The sequence below is a fragment of the Typopeltis vanoorti genome, chromosome 15 (assembly GCF_054136105.1).
Source record: "Typopeltis vanoorti isolate ZY-2024b chromosome 15, IOZ_Tvanoo_1.0, whole genome shotgun sequence".
NCBI classification, from domain to species: domain Eukaryota; kingdom Metazoa; phylum Arthropoda; class Arachnida; order Uropygi; family Thelyphonidae; genus Typopeltis; species Typopeltis vanoorti.
In genome coordinates this window covers 34,185,041-34,205,294 of record NC_143563.1, presented here as the reverse complement: position 1 = coordinate 34,205,294, position 20,254 = coordinate 34,185,041, and the positions used below count along the sequence as shown (strand labels likewise).

Here is a 20,254-nt window from a genome sequence, read left to right as displayed (position 1 = left end):
AGAATGGATGTCAATTTAATGTGGCAAAATGTAAGGTTATGCATTTTGGGGTGAAAAGATTGGCGGCAGTTTACTACATTGGTGGAACCGTGCTCCAGGAAATTGACGAGGCACGAGATTTAGGAGTGTTGGTGGATAAGGAGTTGAAGTTTAGGGGGCACATTGCAAAAGTGGCCAAATCAGCTCATCAAATCACTTGGTTGCTGAAGAATACGTTGACAAGCAGAGACAAGCAGGTTATTGTTCCTCTGTATCGAGCCTTGATAAGACCCCATCTCGACTACTGTGCTCAGATTTGGTCACCTAGGTTTCTTCTTGATCGGGAAGAGGTGGAGAGGATCCAGTGGCGAGTGACCAAGATGATAGCAGGTCTGTGGAATGAACTGTATGAGAACAGGTTGAGGATTTGTGGGTTGCAAAAATTGGTTGATAGGCGGAGGAGGGGAGATATGATTGAGACATTCAAATTACTGAAGGGTTTCTATAAAATTAATTCAGAAGATATTTTTGAGAACAGGGCTGGTTGTGGGAGGACTAGGGGACATCCATGGAAACTGGGCAAAAATGTGGTTAGTAAAGGTGTTAGAGCTGGGTTCTTTACTTTTAGAGTAGTGAATGAGTGGAATGCGCTCCCTGAGTCTGTGGTGGATGCTGTGACAGTGAATGAGTTTAAGGCGAGGTATGATAGATACTGTATGAATGTCGAATAGTTGTGATGAATATGATTTGGGGCCTCCCTCGATGAGTCTAATGACTCCCTGGAGTTGCCCGTAATAATAGTAATAGTAATAGTAATAATATACCTTCATTTCTGCTTAATTTTTTTTATTTCCAGCTGTATTACACAGACGATGATCCATGATATGTGAATCAAAATATCTGTAATTAATCTATCTTAACTGTGTGTGTGTAGGGAAAGTAGAGTACCCTTATACAATGAGTTCTTGGCGGTGTCTTGTAATAATAATTAAATATTTTTCAACTGTGTTTACATATAACTTATATAGAATAATCTGTTATGTCTGCCTTGCCAAGTTTTCTTGTAGGACAAAAAAAAAAAAAAAAGACTCTCTAGAAGGAAAGCCTGCCATCTCCTTATATGAGGCTAACCTTATAAAGGGGAAACCCTTATAAATGTTCTGGATGGGATTTAAACCTAGGTCTTTCTAACTAAAGGACAGAACTGTTACCAACTGAACTGCAGACTTTTTTTTTCAGATTTGAAACAGCATTCTTCTGATCTTCCAAAATTTTAAAAACTAGCAAGTATGTTTAGTTATACCATGTCACAATGGTAAATTAGATGGGATTATGGAACAATCACCATCCTTTACTTAAAAAATAAAAAAACAAGAACTAATTTTCAATTAAATGCCGTGTTTAACCAATACAAAACTTCAACCACTATACAATGTAAATTACAAGGGGGAAAATGGAGTATATTAACAGGACAGGAAATGCTAAAAATTCTATAAATATTTCTCAATTCAATGGTTAACCTCTTGAACTGTGATCTCCAAAAAAACTAGTAAGTTATAGTTAAGAGTTTATTTTTCACTTGGTTAGACTATAATAAGTTTAGTTTAATCCTTTATACTTAATTACACTGATTAAATACCTTAGAGCTGTATTTAAGTCAGACTCAAATTCATCTGTGCTACCTGGATTAATTTAATTATAAATGTCCCTATTTACTGGCCTGATTGGCCAGATATGAAGCATCCTTGCTTTCCAAGTCTAATCAACAATGCATAAAGATTTAATAAAAATTATATATTACTTGTCTATCATATACGAGTGTATGATGGATAAAAAATATCCATAATTTGTAGCATAACCTCTAATAAGTTTAAGTTTTGCAATAATTATGTAATCTATACCAAACTCATAGGTTTTATACCAGTAAGTTATAAGACCTGCCGCTTCGTGAATTATAAATACTATTGAAAACAAGTTTTTTAAATCTTGCTTTTATATGTATTAATTGTGTAAACTTAGATATGAATATGTCTTTGGGGACTTGAATTTTTGTTACCTGCAATAATGAAATAACCAAATCCCTCCCACATGCGCATCCAAAATACATAATAAAGAATAACAAAAGATCAAATCCTATTTGAAATCATCAAACTTTTGTATATGCCAACAGTATCAATCTGGTAGTCACAAGGGTTTTAAATGCATCCTCACTTCCAGGAGCAGTACTTTTATCGGGATGTAGAAGAACTGCAAGTCGACGGTATGCATGATTTATTTCTTCCCTGAAAAATATTTTTACTGAGTTAAAATTTATAATATAATATGTGAATAAAATCAGGATGTGAATAACTAATAAAAAAAACTAAATGATGATTCAGTGGTTTACCTACATAAATAGTTAATAAAATATTAATTGCATCAAATGTACCATTGTTTATCAACTTCTCCAACAGAAACTGTCAGGCATATCTAAACTTTCCATTTCTTTATATCCTTCTATATTCTTTCTTCATGAGAGAATACTTGAACACTGTTCTAGCTCAAGTTTTTTTTTACCAACTGTTCTCTTATCTGGTCTTCCTTTTAGTCATTCCCTCTCAATTTTCATTTTAGTAAATTCTCATGTCTGAACCACTTCAAGTGAGAAGTGATTCCTTATTTTTGCCAACATTGTCCTCAAAAATTGCCATTGTTTATATTCTATGTCTTGCCTAGTGAAACCTCCTCGACATCTCCTGCTTTCCATCACTAGAAATTACATCCTCTGAATATTTGATAATTTCTTGTCCATTGAATCTAACACTTAAGAGTCTGTTTTTTTTTTTTTCATAATTAGAGGCATTTCTCTTGGTGTGTACAGAAGCCAATTTATACAGGTTATCTACATTTCTCCTCATTGCACCATATTTTACAAAAATTAATAATTGATTAATTATTAATTTTTAATAATTAATGAATTATTAAATTGATTAATTATTAATCTTCACATTTTTAACAAAAATGAAAAAGAGGGCAATCTCTATAAGAGATGAAGGAACACTAACAGAAGAATTACATGCTATTCTCCAACTATTGATTAGCAATGGTTATCCTAAAAAATGACACAAAGAATACTACTCTTTTTTTTTATATGTTGAGCCCATACGAGAGCTTGGTAGATCAACCTATAGTACATTAGTTCTGTGCATGGGCTGGGAAAGAAGGTACTTGTTCACATTGGATTTGAATGACAGTTTCTTCTTTATTTCGGATGAACATTTTCCATGGAAATATTTGTAGAAAACACATAGTGTAGAGACCATTCGTCTGTGCAAAAGTGGGGGGGGGGGGTGAGTTGATAAGAGATGGGTCATTAATAAGTCTGATTGCTCTCCTCCTCTGTATTGAGTCGACCATTTTGAGGGAGCTTTTCGGGGTCCCCACCCCATATGTGGGAGCAGTATTCAATGATTGGGCAGATTTGTCATTTGCATAAGGTTAACAGCTGTTCAGCGGTTAGGTAACGTCTTGAGCGAAAGAGAAATTCTAGTTTTTAGAAGCTGAGGATGCAATGGTTGTTATGTGTTTATGTCAGGAGAGGCTTGATGTCAGGGTAATTCCAAGAAGAGAAAGCTCAGATTGTCTGGAAATTTGGGTGTTGTCAAAAATAATACTGCAAGAAAATGATTTTTTTATGAGAAATGAGATAGTACTAGGTTTTATTTGCATTGAAATTGACTAGGTTATCTGAACCCCATTGGAGGATGGCTTGGAGGTCTGAATTGAGGGCAATGGTGGTTGCTGTTCTATAGGTTGAGGTGAGTTGTGTGGAGTAAGGTTTATCAAAAGAAAGGGAGGAGTGCAATGTGCTGTCGTCTGCAAAACTGTGTATTTGGTTGAAGGTAAGCTGAAGTAGGTCATTGATATGTACATAGTAGGAAGAGGGTTGGTGAGAGGACAGAACCTCGAATAACCCGGCATTAGTTGAATGGTGAGAGGATAAGTAGGACAGAAAGCTGTCAATCCAACTACAGAGGTCTTGCGATAGAACCAAACGATGGCAGCTTGCTTAGTAAGCCTTTGTGCCAGATCCAGTCAAATGCCTTGGAGATATCAAGTCCAGCCGCTTGAGATTCGCCAAACTTCTCCATGGCATTTGTCCAGAGATGGGTGACATATGTGAGCAGATCTCCTGTTGATCAGCAGTGACAGAATCCATACTGGCGGTCGTTTATTAGATGGGTAGCTTTAAGATAGTGTAAGAGTTTGGAACTGATGATTTTTTCCATTACTTTAGACAGGGCTGAGATGCGCGAGATGGGGTGGTGGGCGGTAGTTGAATGGCAGTGACTTGTCGCCCTTCTTGGGAATGGGTTGAATATAGGCCAATTTCCAGACTGTGGAATAGATACCAGTGAAGTAAGACAGTATATATATAAGCAACATAGGACAGGAGACAGTTCTGGTGTGCAAACCTTCAGGACAATCGGAGGAATGCCATCAGGGCTGGGAGGCTTTTTGTGTCTAATTTGAATAGTATTTTGCTGATCTCTTTCTGGCAAAAGGATATAGTGGGCATTGTATGTTGGGCATCTAGAATTATCAGGGGACATTTGTCATTGTCAATTATGCGTGCATTCTAAGCAAAGTGTGAGACCAGGAGATTGGCCTCTCCACGAACTTTTGCTAAAAATTGCAAATCTCCTGAAATCTCATGACATTAGAGTGGCCTTCAAACCATTATGACAGTATGAAATCTGTTACACTCACCCAAGAACCACAAACCCTTTCTACAAACATCTTGGAATTTACAATATTCCATGTTCTTGTGGCCTTAATTATATAGGACAAAACATCAAGAAGTTTAGAATAAGACAAAAGGAGCATATCGGAGATGTTAATAACAGAAAAGACAGCTCAGGTCTGGCATTCCATTTCTACTACACTCACCACAACATTGAACAGGACAAGAGCTCCATGCTATACATAGAAGATAACTTCAGTGTCTTCAACATCAAAGAGGGTACGATGGTAATCCGCTCACAAGGCACTATCAACAGAAACCAAGGAATGATTTTGTGTGACATTTGGAAGTCACTTATCGGATCTTTAAACACATCGGATTTTAATTTTTCTGCAAACTATCAGGCACACCTGCTGAACAATGACTGACCTGAGCTTCCATGCTCCACATATTTCTGTTTTACTTGTATTTTTGTGTAATGGTTTGTACACATTCGGTGTTTTTAATTATGTAATGATTCATATTTAATGGTTGTTGGATATTTGTGTGTTCATCTTAACCCAGACAAAATCACTAGCTTAAATGATGAAACTAGTAGGTTTTATTAAATAATTATGATAACCTATAAACCCAGTGGTAGTTATTTTTTATTATATCAAATTTGGTCTTATGGTTCTTGCATTTAACATTTTTATTCTTTGTACATATTCTTCATTATTCTGTTATTCTTCATTTCACTGTTTGACTGATTCTTCTCTTCTTATGCCTATGTTTTTTAAACTTTTCCAGACTTTTTCTCATAGTCAAAGACTTTTTCCAAATTCCCAGTGTCTCTGCATTATTTCCCTCACAGCAATTAATCTCCTGTTTCTAAAGCCAAACTACTCTTCTCCTAAACCTTCTTCTGTTTTATTCCTTACTCTTGTTGCCATTATCCTTTCATAAATCTTTGTACAGTGACAATAATGTTATTCTTCTATAGTTACAATACTCTCTTCTTGAGCTTCCTTTATATATATATATTGGAACAATAATCCACATGGTCAAATCATCAGGTATCACCTTTCTACAGATCAACCTAAAGATGCCATATAACTATTTCAATCCTGAATTACCAGATACTCTGATCAATAATCCAATTGGTCATTGATCAGATGACCAATTTGATCAATGACCAATTTTCCATTCTTTATCTTCATTAATGCTTCTAAAATCTGCCAGACTTACTTCCCCATCTCACTCTCTCATCTCTATATATTCATTTAAATTTATTTCACTATGCTTTCATCTTTGTTTAACAAATCAAATATTTCCACATCATCCTAATCTCTATCCTGGTAGTCATAAGATTTCCAATTATGAAAAAATCTAGTTTCTCATTCTTTGCCAATTCATATGACATTTTATTTGTTGGTGATGTGAGGAGTAGATTTCTAAGGATGGCCTCTCATTCTTCCCATGTTATCCTCCACTTTGTTAATAATCATCCCCTCTTTCATCCATCCATCTCTGAATCTTCTCTAGTGGTTCCACATCATAATGAAAACTAGACTACCAAATTTGAATTCAGTAGTTCATGTGCAATCGGACTAATGGCCTATACAAGAGGAACTGCATCTCCTTATCCATGAATGTCAATGTACTTCTCATCATAACAGCAATACAAGTGCAGTCTTTGCAAGACTTGGAATATGCTTTGGGAATTTTAATACACTGCCTAACATCACCCCCAAAATTCTGAATCTCATCCACTTCCTGAAGCCCAGCTCCACCAATAGAGTATGCAACCTTATATCTCTACACCCAAAAGTGTGCCTGAGGAATGTTGATAACTGACTGGAAGCTTCTGACCTCCTTGTTGTGTGCAGAAAAATCTTCTCATTAGTAGGTATCTACTTATATACTGAACAAAAGAGGATGGGCTGCCAATTTGGGATTTAACCAAAATGGCATATACCAAAATAAATTAATGGTTCAACATTAACTGACTGGAAGCTTCTGACCTCCTTGTTGTGTGCAGAAAAATCTTCTCATTAGTAGGTATCTACTTATATACTGAACAAAAGAGGATGGGCTGCCAATTTGGGATTTAACCAAAATGGCATATACCAAAATAAATTAATGGTTCAACATGATAGGATTTCATATGGGGCATTGCAGGTTAAATAAGGCCCCTGTCATGGAACCAGGGAAAAGAGCAAAAAAGTAAGCTACTGGAACAAATCCCAACCCCAAATTGACTTGGTTAAGTATCAAGTCAACATAAGTATTACCAAAACAAAGAAGATAAACAGGCTAGATTCTTCTAAGTAACAAATACAAAATATTATATTCAATGAAAATTTTTAAGGCATCAGAGAAGGCAGCTGATGTTGATCCTGGTTGGAGATCTTAACAGGAGATCAAAAAATGAGTATCAAATATACAGAAATGTTTTGAGAAAATTTGGAGAAAAGAGCAGGGCAAAGTTAATAATAATGGTAAGCACCTGTTGGATTTCTGTTCAAGACAGGGATTAGTTATTACTAATATACATGGAGAGAGAGAGACAGTGATATCTTCATGCTGGTTCAGGACACAGGAGTATACAAGGATTTGAAATTGGAAGTGTTCATTTAGTTTTAATTATTATTATTATTTGACACCTCCAGGGAGTCAAAAGACTCATCGAGGGAGGGCACCTGCTCCACAGCTCTGTCTCCACCACTCAATACTCCAACTGACCACTATTACACCAGCACCATCTACTGCCGACCACCACTAGTATTTCCACAGACAATCACAAACATCCATGCCCACTGTGGGATTTGAACCTGCAGCCTTTTGGGTGGAGAGTGGATATGCTACCCACTTGTGGTTAGCATATCCACTTAACTTAACCTGCTTAACCACTGGCTAGCTGAGTGGTTTTAAGCAGGTAAAACTGAATATCATGTTAAAATGAAAAGTGTGTAAGAAAGTATTAAAAAGAATCAAAGATGACCACTTTCAGAGGTGAACTGTAAACTCAAATGCAAAAATATTTGCAAATAAAATGAAACTGTCAAAACAAGAACTAAATCTTGGGGAGTCAGTGAGAGACTCAAATAAAGCATTAATTCATAAGGGAGACGTGAGGTTGTCTACAAGGATAGAAAAATCAGAACTCCATGATGGGCACAGGAAGTTACAGATGTAATTAAGAAAAAGAAGAAAGCATATTGAAAGTTTCTGGAAAGTAAGTCAGCATGTACTCTGTGAAAATACAGTAAAAAAAAAAATTAAGTAAAACAATGAGTAAAACTAGCTAAAAAAAAGTCATGGGAAGACTGGTAAGTACATAGAATTTAAATATCAGGAGTGTAGCAAAATATTCAGGAGTATATTGAAAAAAACTTAGAAATGGCAGAAAGAGTGCTGTAAAAAGAATCAAAGGTGGCATGAAAACTGAAGATAAGGATATTCCAGACATCTAGAATAATCACTTTGAAAGACTGCTAAATGAAACAAGCAGTAATGGCATGGTGGTAGAAAACACTCGAGAGGGATGCAATCAAGAGTACATATCAATACTTGAGATGAAAAAAAAACATTGAAAACCTGAAATGGGAAAAAAAGCAATTGGAGAAGATGATATTTGACAGAAATGCTCAAATATGGATGTATAAAAGTTTTACAGTGTTCGTAATTTATAAATCAGAAGGCTGAAGGTCTTGTGAGATTCAAATTCCAGATGATAGGAGTAGAGTCCTCATAGTACTCATCAGGAAGAATATGAAAATTAGAGGGGAATTTTCTTATTTGAGGCTATCAAAAATTGTGGCAGGTGAACTTGGAGAAGAAGACTGGGTTCAGGCCAAATTATTATTATTATTATTATGGGTATCTCAATGGAGTCAGTAGACTCATTGTGGGAGACCCAAACTATCAAAATAATATATATCGTACCACTTCATGAATTCATTTATAGACAAAGAACTCACAATGGCAATGCATTCCACCCACTCACCACCCTCCAAGCAAAAAATCTAGTTCTCACACCCTTTTTAACCACACTTTTCCTTAATTTCCAGGGATGACCTCTTGTTCTTCCATCACTATCACACAGCTGAAATATTTCCCTGCATCAATCTTATTAAAACCTTTTAGTAATTTAAATGTTTCTATCATATCCCTCTTCTCTGCCTATTAACCAACCTCTGTAATCCACAAGCTCTCACAATGTCAATATAGGGAGCATTTTTAACATCAATCACCAACTTAGTCACTCTCCTCTGAACCCTCTCCACAACTACCTCATCTCCAAGGAATCCAGGTGACTGGACTTGAGCACAGTGTGGAAGTATCAATGCCTTATAAATGGGAATAATAACCTCTTTATCTCTGGATGTTAGTGTGTTCTTCAATAACCAAGTAATCCTATGTGCAATCTTGGACACCTTAGCAATGTACCCTCTGAACTTCATCTCCCTATTCACCAACACCCTAGTGTTGGTGGATAGGGAGATGAAGTTCCTAGTCTCTAGCCTCATCAGTTTCTTGGAGTATCATTCCATCAATGTGGTACACAGCTGGTAATCTTTTAATCCCAAATGCATAACTTTACACTTTTCCACACTGAACGGACATCCATTACCTTTTGCCAGCTTATTTAAATCATCCTACAAGCTCTCAACATCAGCTTGAGTTATTATTGCACTATCCAACTTTGCATCATCAGCAAACAACTGAATATCTCACTTCAAGCCATTTCCTATATCATTTATATACAAATTAAACAATAACAGCCCAAGCACAGAGCCCTGAGGCACACCACTGGTCACCTGCCTCATCCTGGATGGATACTAAACTGGTGATATGGCTCCATGAGCCATTCTCTTATCCATATCACCAGTTTAGTATCCATCCCCCATCTGCTCTAATTTGCACAACAGTATTTCATGGGGTATCCTGTCAAAAGCCTTAGCAAAATCCAGTAGTATTACTGTAGTCTCCCTCTTACACTCAACCATTGTAGCCATATCCCTTGTCTAACTCAGATGTCATTCTATTATAAAAAGTTAATAAATTGCTAAGGCAGAGGCAGGATCGACCTTTAACAAAACCATGTTGACCCCTATAGAGTATCATATTTTGATCCACCCATTCTTGAATTCTGTCCTTAACCAACTTTTCCAATACTTTTACCACCACTCCCAAGATGATGATTGGTCTGTAATTAACTACTGCAGTCTTAGAGCCATCCTTATGCAAAGGAACCACTTTGCCTTCCTTCCACCCCCTAGGGACTATACCAGAATTCAAACTTAAGTTAAATAACCAAGTAAGAGGCATTAACAATTCCTTTGCGCATTCACGCAACACCCGAGCTGATATTCCATCTAAACCTACAGCAGTGTTTGCATTTAAATTCTGCAATATACTAAGTACCTCTGATTTATTAACTTCAATTCTCACATCAGTTATTGCTACAGGTACAGAGATATCCTCACTTGGGTGATAGACTTTTGAAAAGTGATTACTCAGTAACTCTACTATTACATCTGAATTGATCACCTCAATACCATCAGCACCCACTAAGATTACCCTTCCAAAGTCATTCTTCCTTTTACTTGCCACACAGTGGAAGAACTCTTTGGATTACCCTTGATCTCCTTGGCTAAGCTGTTCTCATAATCTGATTTAGCTTTTCTTTCTATGCTGGCAACCTTCCTAGCTTGAGCCTTGTACTGCTCGTGGGTGTACTGATCGCCTTTCTCCTTGTAAATTCTCTATAGCATTTTATTTTTTTGCAGATCAAGCCTGATGCTACTACTCATTCATCTAACGCCTACCTTGTTTGTCTTCCTAACCATGAGAATACATTCTGATATTGCCTTCCTCAGATACCCGCTGATTTTATCTCATGCAATGCTAACATCTTTCCCCTGCAACATGTTCTGCCATGGGACAGCTGTAAGCTCACTCCAAAGCTTGTTATAATTACCTAACTTGTAGTTCCATATATACACCTTCTTAAGAGAGAAATCCACAAATTTTACAACCTCCCAAGTCAATACCACATGATCGCACTCACCAATTGGAGGTAACAAGGACACCTTATTTATGCACATGTCCGAACCTATGACCAGATCCAGCACTCTCACACCACGAGTCCCTTCAGTTACGTGCTATTTCAAGTAATTATCTCTTAGAAGGTGTATGAATTCCATTTTCTTTTTGCCACATGATATTTCTTCCTTCCAATTGATATCACCATAATTAAAATCCCCCATAATAATCATTACCCTATGCTCATTGCATTAATTTGCTGATGCATGAATTCAATATCACTCCCTGTACCCCCTGGCCTATAGCAGCAACCAACTGTAGTATATTTGGTTGCATTGGTCACTATTTCACACCAGACCGCCTCAAATGAACTATCGTTCACACGTCTATTCTCTTGATATACTACTTTCTTTGGCTGCAACTCATCAGCTATCATCAACAATACTCCTTCCCCCATTCTGTATTCTCTATCCTCCCTGAAAATTCTGTACCATCACATTCAATTCCAGTAACCACATCTTCTGCTGACAGCCAAGTTTCACTAATGTCTTCAACTTTTGGCGAGATTGCACTGACTAACACCAAAAATTCTTCCCTCTTATTTCGAATGCTTCTTGCATTAGTATACAAAAATTGCAGATTCCCTTTAGTTCTTGTACCAGCTTTAGAACTGATATACATTCTACTAATTTCAGTAGTCCCATGCTGATTTTTTCCACTCTATTCTTCAAATTATTCCACGAAAAATAATCAACAAACATACATTCGCTGCATAAGTTTCTCCCTCTTACACTCGACCCCTTCAATTTTAGTTTCCCTGCCAATTACTTCAACTTGTTCAGAAAACAGTAACTTTTTCAACCCATCTCTTGGTTGAGAATAGAGGTTGTTTGGATCAGATTTTCACTTGAAGACTTTTTTGAAATCATGGGAATCATAGGTATGAGAGAGGAAAAGTAGGCAAAATAAGTGTATTTTTGCTAGAATGGCTGGACAAAGACCATCTAGGTGTACTGATACAGTAAGAAGTGCCTTAGAAGACTGAAATATAAGATGCTTCTGTCAGGCATCCTGATGGATAACAGATTAACTTGGAGGAAAATTGTTGATAGGAAGTTGTAATAATGTAAACTTTTCAATTAGTGCTAGCATAGTATCCTGTACCCTGCATAAAGTACATATAAAGAATTTGATGACCTTAAAGGTGGCTATAAGAAGCTTATGATTTGTAAGACAACAAATGGCAAAACTTTGATGTCTATGATTTCCATGCTCCATTTTTTTATCAAGAATGAAATAATATATTACTGATTTTTGCTCACTATCATATATACCTTGTGATTAATTCTGTGGCTTTGTCTTTTCTGAAACTACCTATTTCCAATTTTGAAATTATTTCTGATGCAAAAACTAATAACCTTTATCATTTTTTAATGAAATATAAATGGCTTAATTATTTTTACTCCTGTCTTCTCTGACGCATGCATTAAGATCTCTTAATATGATTACATTCTTATTTCTGGACTCAGGAAAAACAACTGGGTTCCATTTTGGAAAGATCATAACATCGATGCTATGATCACCGAAAGAGATGCCATCAACGAACAGTTAAAACAAAATAATACAGAAGAAAACAGAAAGAAGTTAATGGAATTAACTCAAAAAATTGAAGATGAAATTTCAAACAAGAAGAGTGGGAAGAATTCTGCAACAAACTAGATCCAAGAAAAGACTCGCAACACTGGAATATCATCAGATTATTAAACAACGCAACACTTTTGGATACTGATCACTCTTCAAACACAGTCTCCTCAGGAATTAATACAGTGGCAGCAATAAACAAACAGATGGCAAATATTCTACCCAAACATTACTCAAAAGTAAGCAAACTGCAGTACAACAATGAAGACAAAAGATACAGGAAAATTGCAAAACATCTGCTAACACAATCCAGAACCCCTATCCTTCTGAAGACATCTTTACTTGGGACCTCACAATGATAGGAATTAGAAACAGCAATTAGTCAAATTGACCCTGACAAATCATCCAGTATAGATCTTATCTTTGAACATATAATTAAAAACATGAGAGTAAAAGCCAAAACCCGACTTCTGAAGATATTTAACACTTTCTGGAATACAGGTATACTGCCAAAAATCTGGAAAACATCAGTCATTATACCCCTTACTAAAACTTAATAAAAACCCTACTGACTGTAAAAGGTAAGAAAACTGCTTTGACTGGTACTCTTGCAAACTAAACGAAAGAATAATACATACTAGACTTATGAATTGGCGCTTAGAAAATAACAAGAACAATTTCTACCAAACAGCATACAGGTCCCAACACAGTACAGAAGATCAATTATTTTATCTTTACTAATCAATCATAGATGGCTTAAAAGAAAAACCGCCAAAGAAGACAACAGCAATTTTCTTAGATCTTACAGCTGCCTTCAATTGTGTGTGTGGAGACAAAAATTAATAAAGATTGCATATGATACTAGAATAAGGGAGAATGCATTAATTTGGATTTCAGATTTCATGAAAGGAAGAAAAATTAAAGTAAAAGTCAATGGAACTTCTTCCAACATACATCGAACTTGGGCTGGAGTCCCACAAGGTTCTGTTCTAAGCCTGCTCCTATTTCTTCTATATGAACAATATTCATCCTCAAGTAATAAATGACACAAAAATAGCATGCTATGCAGATGATATGGCAATCTGGCACACAAGCAGCAATCCTCAATAATCTGAAAAAATCCTAAATAAATCAATAAATGTCTTAGAAAGATGGGCAAAGGAACTCAAATTACAGATAAACCCAGAAAAAAACAAAACTTAGTATCTTCTTCACCGATAGAAAAAATAGACACAATTACAATCCCCAAATCAAAATATATAATACCAAAATAGGAAAAACAGTCTCTCCCAAACACTTATGCCTAACCCTAGATACTGAACTAAGATTTACAACCCATATCATCAAAAGGCTTTGTGGAACTAAGTGGGATGCAAAATCGAAGACACTCAAAACTACATATACAGCACTCATACGACCCACTATGGAATATGCCTCAACAATCTGGCTTCAGCTTCCACTAGCTCAAAAGAAGAGCTTGGCAGAGTACAATCAAGAGCAGCAAAAATTATTATAAGTGCAGTCTCATCCACAAATAACTTAAAAGCTCAACAAGAGTGTGGGCTTCACATACTAGAAGACAGAAAAAAACTCTCCACAGTTAAGTTTACTAACAGAATCAGGAGCTAACAAGATCACATCACACTCAGGAGACTTCGATGCCTGGACTGGAAAATCTAGACTAAAGAGATCATCTACTTTACAATATGATCATGAAATTAGAAAACAGATAGACTTCGAGCACCTGTCCATTGAAATAAGCAAAGAGCCATTCTTTTCCACTAAACTACAAAAAAACACAATGATAACTTAAATCTCCTAGAACCATGTTCAAAAAAGGACTCACAGCAGGTAAATAAAAGAAAAGGACTTGACACTATACACCACTTAAATAATCTAAACCATGTCATTGCCTACACTAATGGATCATCTGATAAAGCTCTCAACCAAAGAGGTGCAGGGGTTTTATAACTCTACCTGGAGGTAAGGAAATGCAAATCAAAACCACAGCTGGGAAAATAGCATCAAACTTCACTTGTGAACTAATAGCCATACAAGCAGCTCTCAAGTTCTCTCTAATCCAGCAATAAATACTACAGACAGTGACTCAAAATCTGCATTTGAAGCATTAAAAAAATGGAAAAACAAAACTCACACAGGAAATTCATGAGCAACTAACAACTTTAAATTTGAAAAATAAGAACTGTACACTGCAATGGATACCAGCTCATGTAAAGGCAAAGAGAGAGCAGACAGACTAGCCCAAGAAGCAAGATACTTACCTCAAAAATTACACCCACTATCACTAACTGATGCAAACTCTATCACAAAAATAAGACTGATAAAACAAACTATCAAGAAGAAGAATGAAATCAGCAAAATAAATGAAAATAGAGAAATAACCACAATCATCACTAGGCTAAGGACGGAACACTTTAAAGACAAGATAATTCATCCGGACGGTACTAGAAGTTATGAAACATGCAAGAACTGTCCATGGATCGAACTTACACCTGCCCATATCTGTTCTTGTCCAGCAATTGCCACTGCTCTACAAAAAATTGACAATAACCCTACAGAAAAACTCTACTCCATCAAAGTTCAAAGATTTCCAAAGCAGTTTTACAGGCCCATGGTCATATCTAGAAGCTCTTCAGTGAACTTGACAACAACAACAACAACATTCTTATTTTGAAATATTTCTCTCCAAATGCTCCTCAAATAATGTCTTTCTCCATTTCTAGATATACAGTGCATATACCTGGATAAAACAGCTCATCAACTCACTTGGTTGTTGAAAAATACCTTGACGAGCAGAGACAAGCAAGTTATTGTACCTCTGTACCGAGCCCTGATAAGATCTCATCTCGACTACTGTGCCCAGATTTGGTCACCTCGGTTCCTTCTTGATGGGGAGGAGGTGGAAAGGATCCAGAGGCGAGTGACTAAGATGATAGCAGGTCTATGGAATGAACCATATGAGAACAGGTTGAAGATTTGTGGGTTGCAGAAACTAGTTGATAGGCGGAAGAGGGGAGATATGATTGAGACATTCAAATTGCTGAAGGGATTCTATAAGATTAATTCAGAGGATATTTTTGAGATCAGGACTGGTGGTGGGAGAACTAGGGGACACCTATGGAAGCTGGGCAAGAGTGTGGTTAGCAGGGGTGTTAGAGCTGGGTTCTTTACTATTAGAGTAGTAAATGAGTGGAATAAGCTGCCAGAGTCTGTTGTGGGTGCTATGACAGTGAGCGAGTTCAAGGCAAGGTATGATAGATACTGTGAGAATGTCAAATAGTTGTGACATTCTCACAGTATGTCACAACTCATGTATGTCAGACATGGAGTTTAGGGCTTCCCTCGATGAGTCTAAGGACTCCCTGGAGTACCCCGAAATAATAATAATAATAATAATAAGTGAGTTTACTTCAATTATTATTATTAAGGTATTTTCATGGAGTCAGAAGGAGAACTCATTGCAGGAGAACTTATTCACACAATACCTATCATACCTCTCCTTATACTCATTCACCTATGAAGCACTCACAACCGCCCTCCAATACTCTTTTGCAATTTCCATGGGTGACCACTCATTCTCTCCCTTCCTGCCATGTATGTACTGAAAAAAAAAAGTGTAGTGTCCTATGATCCCCTTCCCTCCCCCCATATATCAGCTAGATTTTGAAGCTCATAGACCTTCAATCTATTCTCATAGGGAGCATTCCATAGATCTGCACCACAACTTCGTCACTTACCTCTATATCCTCTCCACCACTTCATCCCCACTGAATCCAAGTGACCAGATCTGCATAGAATAGTCCAGATATGGCCTTATAAAGAGGAACAATAACTTTTCTATTCCTGCTTGTTAGTGGGTTCTTCAGCAATCACCTAATTTGATTTTCTATTTAGGCTACCTTTGCAATATGCCCTCTAAATTTCAAATTCCTGGCCTCATCAGTTTCCTGCAGTTCAGTTCAGTTCTATATATAGTATACAGCTGGAAATCTCTTCTTCCCAAAGTGAACCACCTCACACTTGACCACATTAAACTGACAGCCAGTTAGCTCTGCCAAGTCTATTCAAGTCCTCCTGCAGGATCTCACCTTCATTTACTATTGCACTTCCCAGTTTTGCATCATCAGCAAATAACTGAATATTTCCCAAAAAATCATACATCTAACTCATTGATGTACAAATTAAACAACAGAGGACCAAGTACTGAACCCTGTTGTATGGTATGCCCCTACTCACTTGCCTTATAATGTCCCTTATAAAGTGTCATATTCCAAGCCCTGTATTCTGTCTTTTACCAATTTCTCCAATACCTTAACTACCACAACTGAGATTCTGATTGGCCTATAATTTGTTACTTTTGTCTTGGAATCTCCTTTATGCAGTGAGACTATTTTACCCTCTTTCCTCTGCTGACACCTTCTCAGTACTGAAGCTTAAATTAAACAGCTTAGTCAGAGGAGTTGATAATTCCTTTGTACATTCTTGTAATACATGGGTCAATATGCCATGTTTGCATTGTGGTTTTGCAATATTCTAATCACCTCCATTTCTTCAACTTCTATTCCCATCAGTCAATGTCACATCCGGTATTGCAACATCATCACCTAAATCATATACCCCTGCAAAATGATCACACAGTAATTCAACTGTTTGGCTTGCTTCTGTTATCTCTCCACCATTAGCACATTTTAAAGTCATCCTTCCATAGTCATTCCTCCTTTTACTTGCAACATAGTGAAAGAACTCCTTAGATTTCTTTTGGCCTTAACACTTAGCTTTTTCTCATAATTAGCTTTGGCCTTCCTTACCATACAGGTTACCCTTCTTGCCTGTCCTATGTACTGCTCATGGGTATGCTGATCACCTTTTTCTTTATATTCCATCTACATCTTTTTTTTTGTCTGCAGCTCCTACATAATGATGCTGTTCATACATCTAACTCCTACCTGATCTATCCATCTGACTTTGGGAATGTATTTTTTGCCCTATAAGATGTGCTTTTTTTGTACCTAAAATTTATCTGAAAATCAGGATGCATTCTATAAGTCAAATGCTTGATCAGTTTGAATAGTTGCACAGTCATTAAAAGTCATGCATTTAAATTAGTAATCAATACATTATTATATTTAATTTTTTTTATAACCCATGGATTCTACAAAGCACAGACATAGCTATACAATTGCATTTAAGCATAGTGTGATTAAGTATGCAAAAAAGAATGGCAATAGGGCAGCAGAGCAGCACTTTGAGCCTCCGCCTCAGAAAAAATGGTATGAACTTGGAGGAGATGAGCAGAAATTAATATAAGCAAATTCTAAAAAATATAATCTCTGCAGAAAACTGGCAAAATGGCCAGAATGAAAATGAATTAAAAACTCAGATAATGGATCAAAAAAGATTGGATTGCTATGTATCTGCAAAAATGATTATTCGATGAGCAAAATTATTGGCAACAGAAAGAAATATCATCAATTTTACAAGTTGTCATCATGTTGCTTTAGATTCATGAAGAGAACGGATTTATGAATATGTGCAAAAACGAAAATATCACAAAAAATGCCAGATGAATTTGAAAATAAAATTGAGTTTCATAGATTCATCATAAATGCTAGAAAACAAGACAATTTTGAACTTTCATAGATAACTAATACAGATGAAGTGACTTTGACTTTTGATGTGCCCTCGAACAAGACTGTTGACTCCAAAGATAAAAAAATATTATTGTTAAAACTTCTAGTCACGAAAAAACCCACTATACTGTTGTTTTATCGTGCTATGTGGATGGAACAAAACTGCCATCTTTCTTTAATTTTTAAAAGAAAAACAATGCCCAAAGAAAAACTTCCCAAAGGTGTTATATTCAGATTCATTCAAAAGGATGGATGGTTGGATGAGGAAGGGATGAAGTTATGGATAAAGAAGGTGTGGTCTGGACATCCTGGCAGTTTACATCAGAAACCTGCTTTGTTAGTATGGGATCAATTTAGATGCCATAAAACAGAAGCTGTTAAGAATGAACTTCACAAAATGAACACAAAAATAGCCGCAATCTCAGGAGACCTCACCTCTGCGCTTCAGCCTTCAGATATATCAATAAAGAAACCATCTAAAGGATTTATGAGGGAAAAATGTGTCAATTGGATGCAATCTCAAAATTCTGAGGAAACACCTACAGGTAGGAAAGGCCACAATTTCACAGGTGTGCAAATGAGTAAAGAGTTCATGGACTGAAGTGAAACCTGAAATTATAATAAATTTTTTTCAAAAGTGTGGCATTAGTAATTCTTTTGACGGTATAGAGGATACTTATTTCAAGACAGCGATGACTCGGTTTCTGATGAAGAATCATGTTCAGAAAATTTTGAGAGTGAAGATGAAGATGAATAAAGATTTGAAAAGAAGATTAATGAAATTTATAAAAATTATTTTGTTGATATATATATATATGTTAAATTTTTAATGATTTTATGATTTTTTAAAAATTAATTGTAAAATGTAACATGAAAAATTTGATGCATAATACATGCATCTTATACTGCGAAGCATATTTTTTTACGAAAATTCGACACGAAAAATGTGATGCATCCAATACAACGCCACATCTAATAATGCAAAAATATGGTAGCTTTTTTTAAAAAATCCCTTGACCATCTTCCATACACAACATCTCTTTCCTTCAAATTCTTATGTAATGGCATAATCACCTGCTTTATATTACATGTATATCCCTTCTTAAAAGAAAATTCTGCATGCATGTTTGGCAATCTCCCAGGTCAAGATTACTTTCCCCAAGTGGAGGCAGCATAGCTAGATTGGATACTGTTAAGTTCTCTAATGCTATGTCCAGATCCAGCACTCTCAAACCTCATGTTTCCCCCATTACATGCTGCCTCAGGTAATTATCTCTTGGCAGCTGTAGAAATTCCATTTATTTCCCTCCCTGTGACTATTCCTCACTAATTATTACTTGATCCGCACTTGTCGTGATAATTTGCCAATGTATGTCATCTGCGTTTTCCTCTTATACCCCCTGGATTGGGAGCAACCAATTATATGTTTCATCCAGTTAGCATATCTCACACCAGATGGCCTCAAATGATCTGACCTCCTGATGTTCTTCTCTTTTTGGCTTCATTTTTTTTTTTTTTTTTTTTTTTTTTTTTGCTATCATTAGTAAAACCCCTTCACCTTCTGTCCTCTTTGAAGATGCTATATCCTTTGAATTTTTCCTATTCCCATGCCTACATCATCTTCAGTCAACCAAACCTCGCTAATACATATAACTTTTGGCCAAGTTGAGGAAACCAATACAAAAAAAAAACTCTTCAACCTTATTCTGAATACTTATGGAATTAGCATACATAAACTGCAATATCCACTTCATCCCACAAATTCTCTTACATCTTGTGTTGCTTAGCCCACTAAAGTTAAGAATCTGGGAAGCTCCATTCAGTATAATTCACCTAATCTCTAGGTTGCCTAGAGACCAACACTACTTGCAACCCCCCAATACTAAACATTTTAGTTTCTCTGACTCTGCACTCTCACTGACCAACACTTTTGTTAGATTCCTGACCTCAAATCCATTCAAATGCAAGTCTTTATATAAATCCTCCCTTCCATCAAACTCATTCCACACATCCAAAACCCCTTTCCGCTTGCACACTAGCTCATTCACAATCACAGCTTCATCTCAGCTCACCCCTATCATGCTGAGCAACACACTGAACGTTTACTTTCTCACTCTTCTTTCTTTTTTTCCCCCTTTTTTTTTTGTTGTATGTATGCAGCAGCAACTCTTATATTTTCTTGCATACCACACTTGTCATCTGCTAAATAATTTGTACTATCCAAAATAAA

General features: G+C 36.3%; 1 protein-coding gene across 1 annotated transcript in view; it reads right to left on the bottom strand.

Annotated features, from left to right (window-relative positions):
* Positions 1–808: 808 nt before the first annotated feature.
* LOC150098588 (dnaJ homolog subfamily C member 27-like) overlaps positions 809–20,254 on the bottom strand; it is an 80,667-nt gene continuing 61,221 nt past the window's right edge. The window contains exon 7 of the mRNA XM_090405205.1: positions 809–2,261. Within this exon, the coding sequence (XP_090261331.1) occupies positions 2,126–2,261 (136 nt within the window). The 3' untranslated portion in view covers positions 809–2,125. The remainder of the gene's footprint in view (positions 2,262–20,254) is intronic.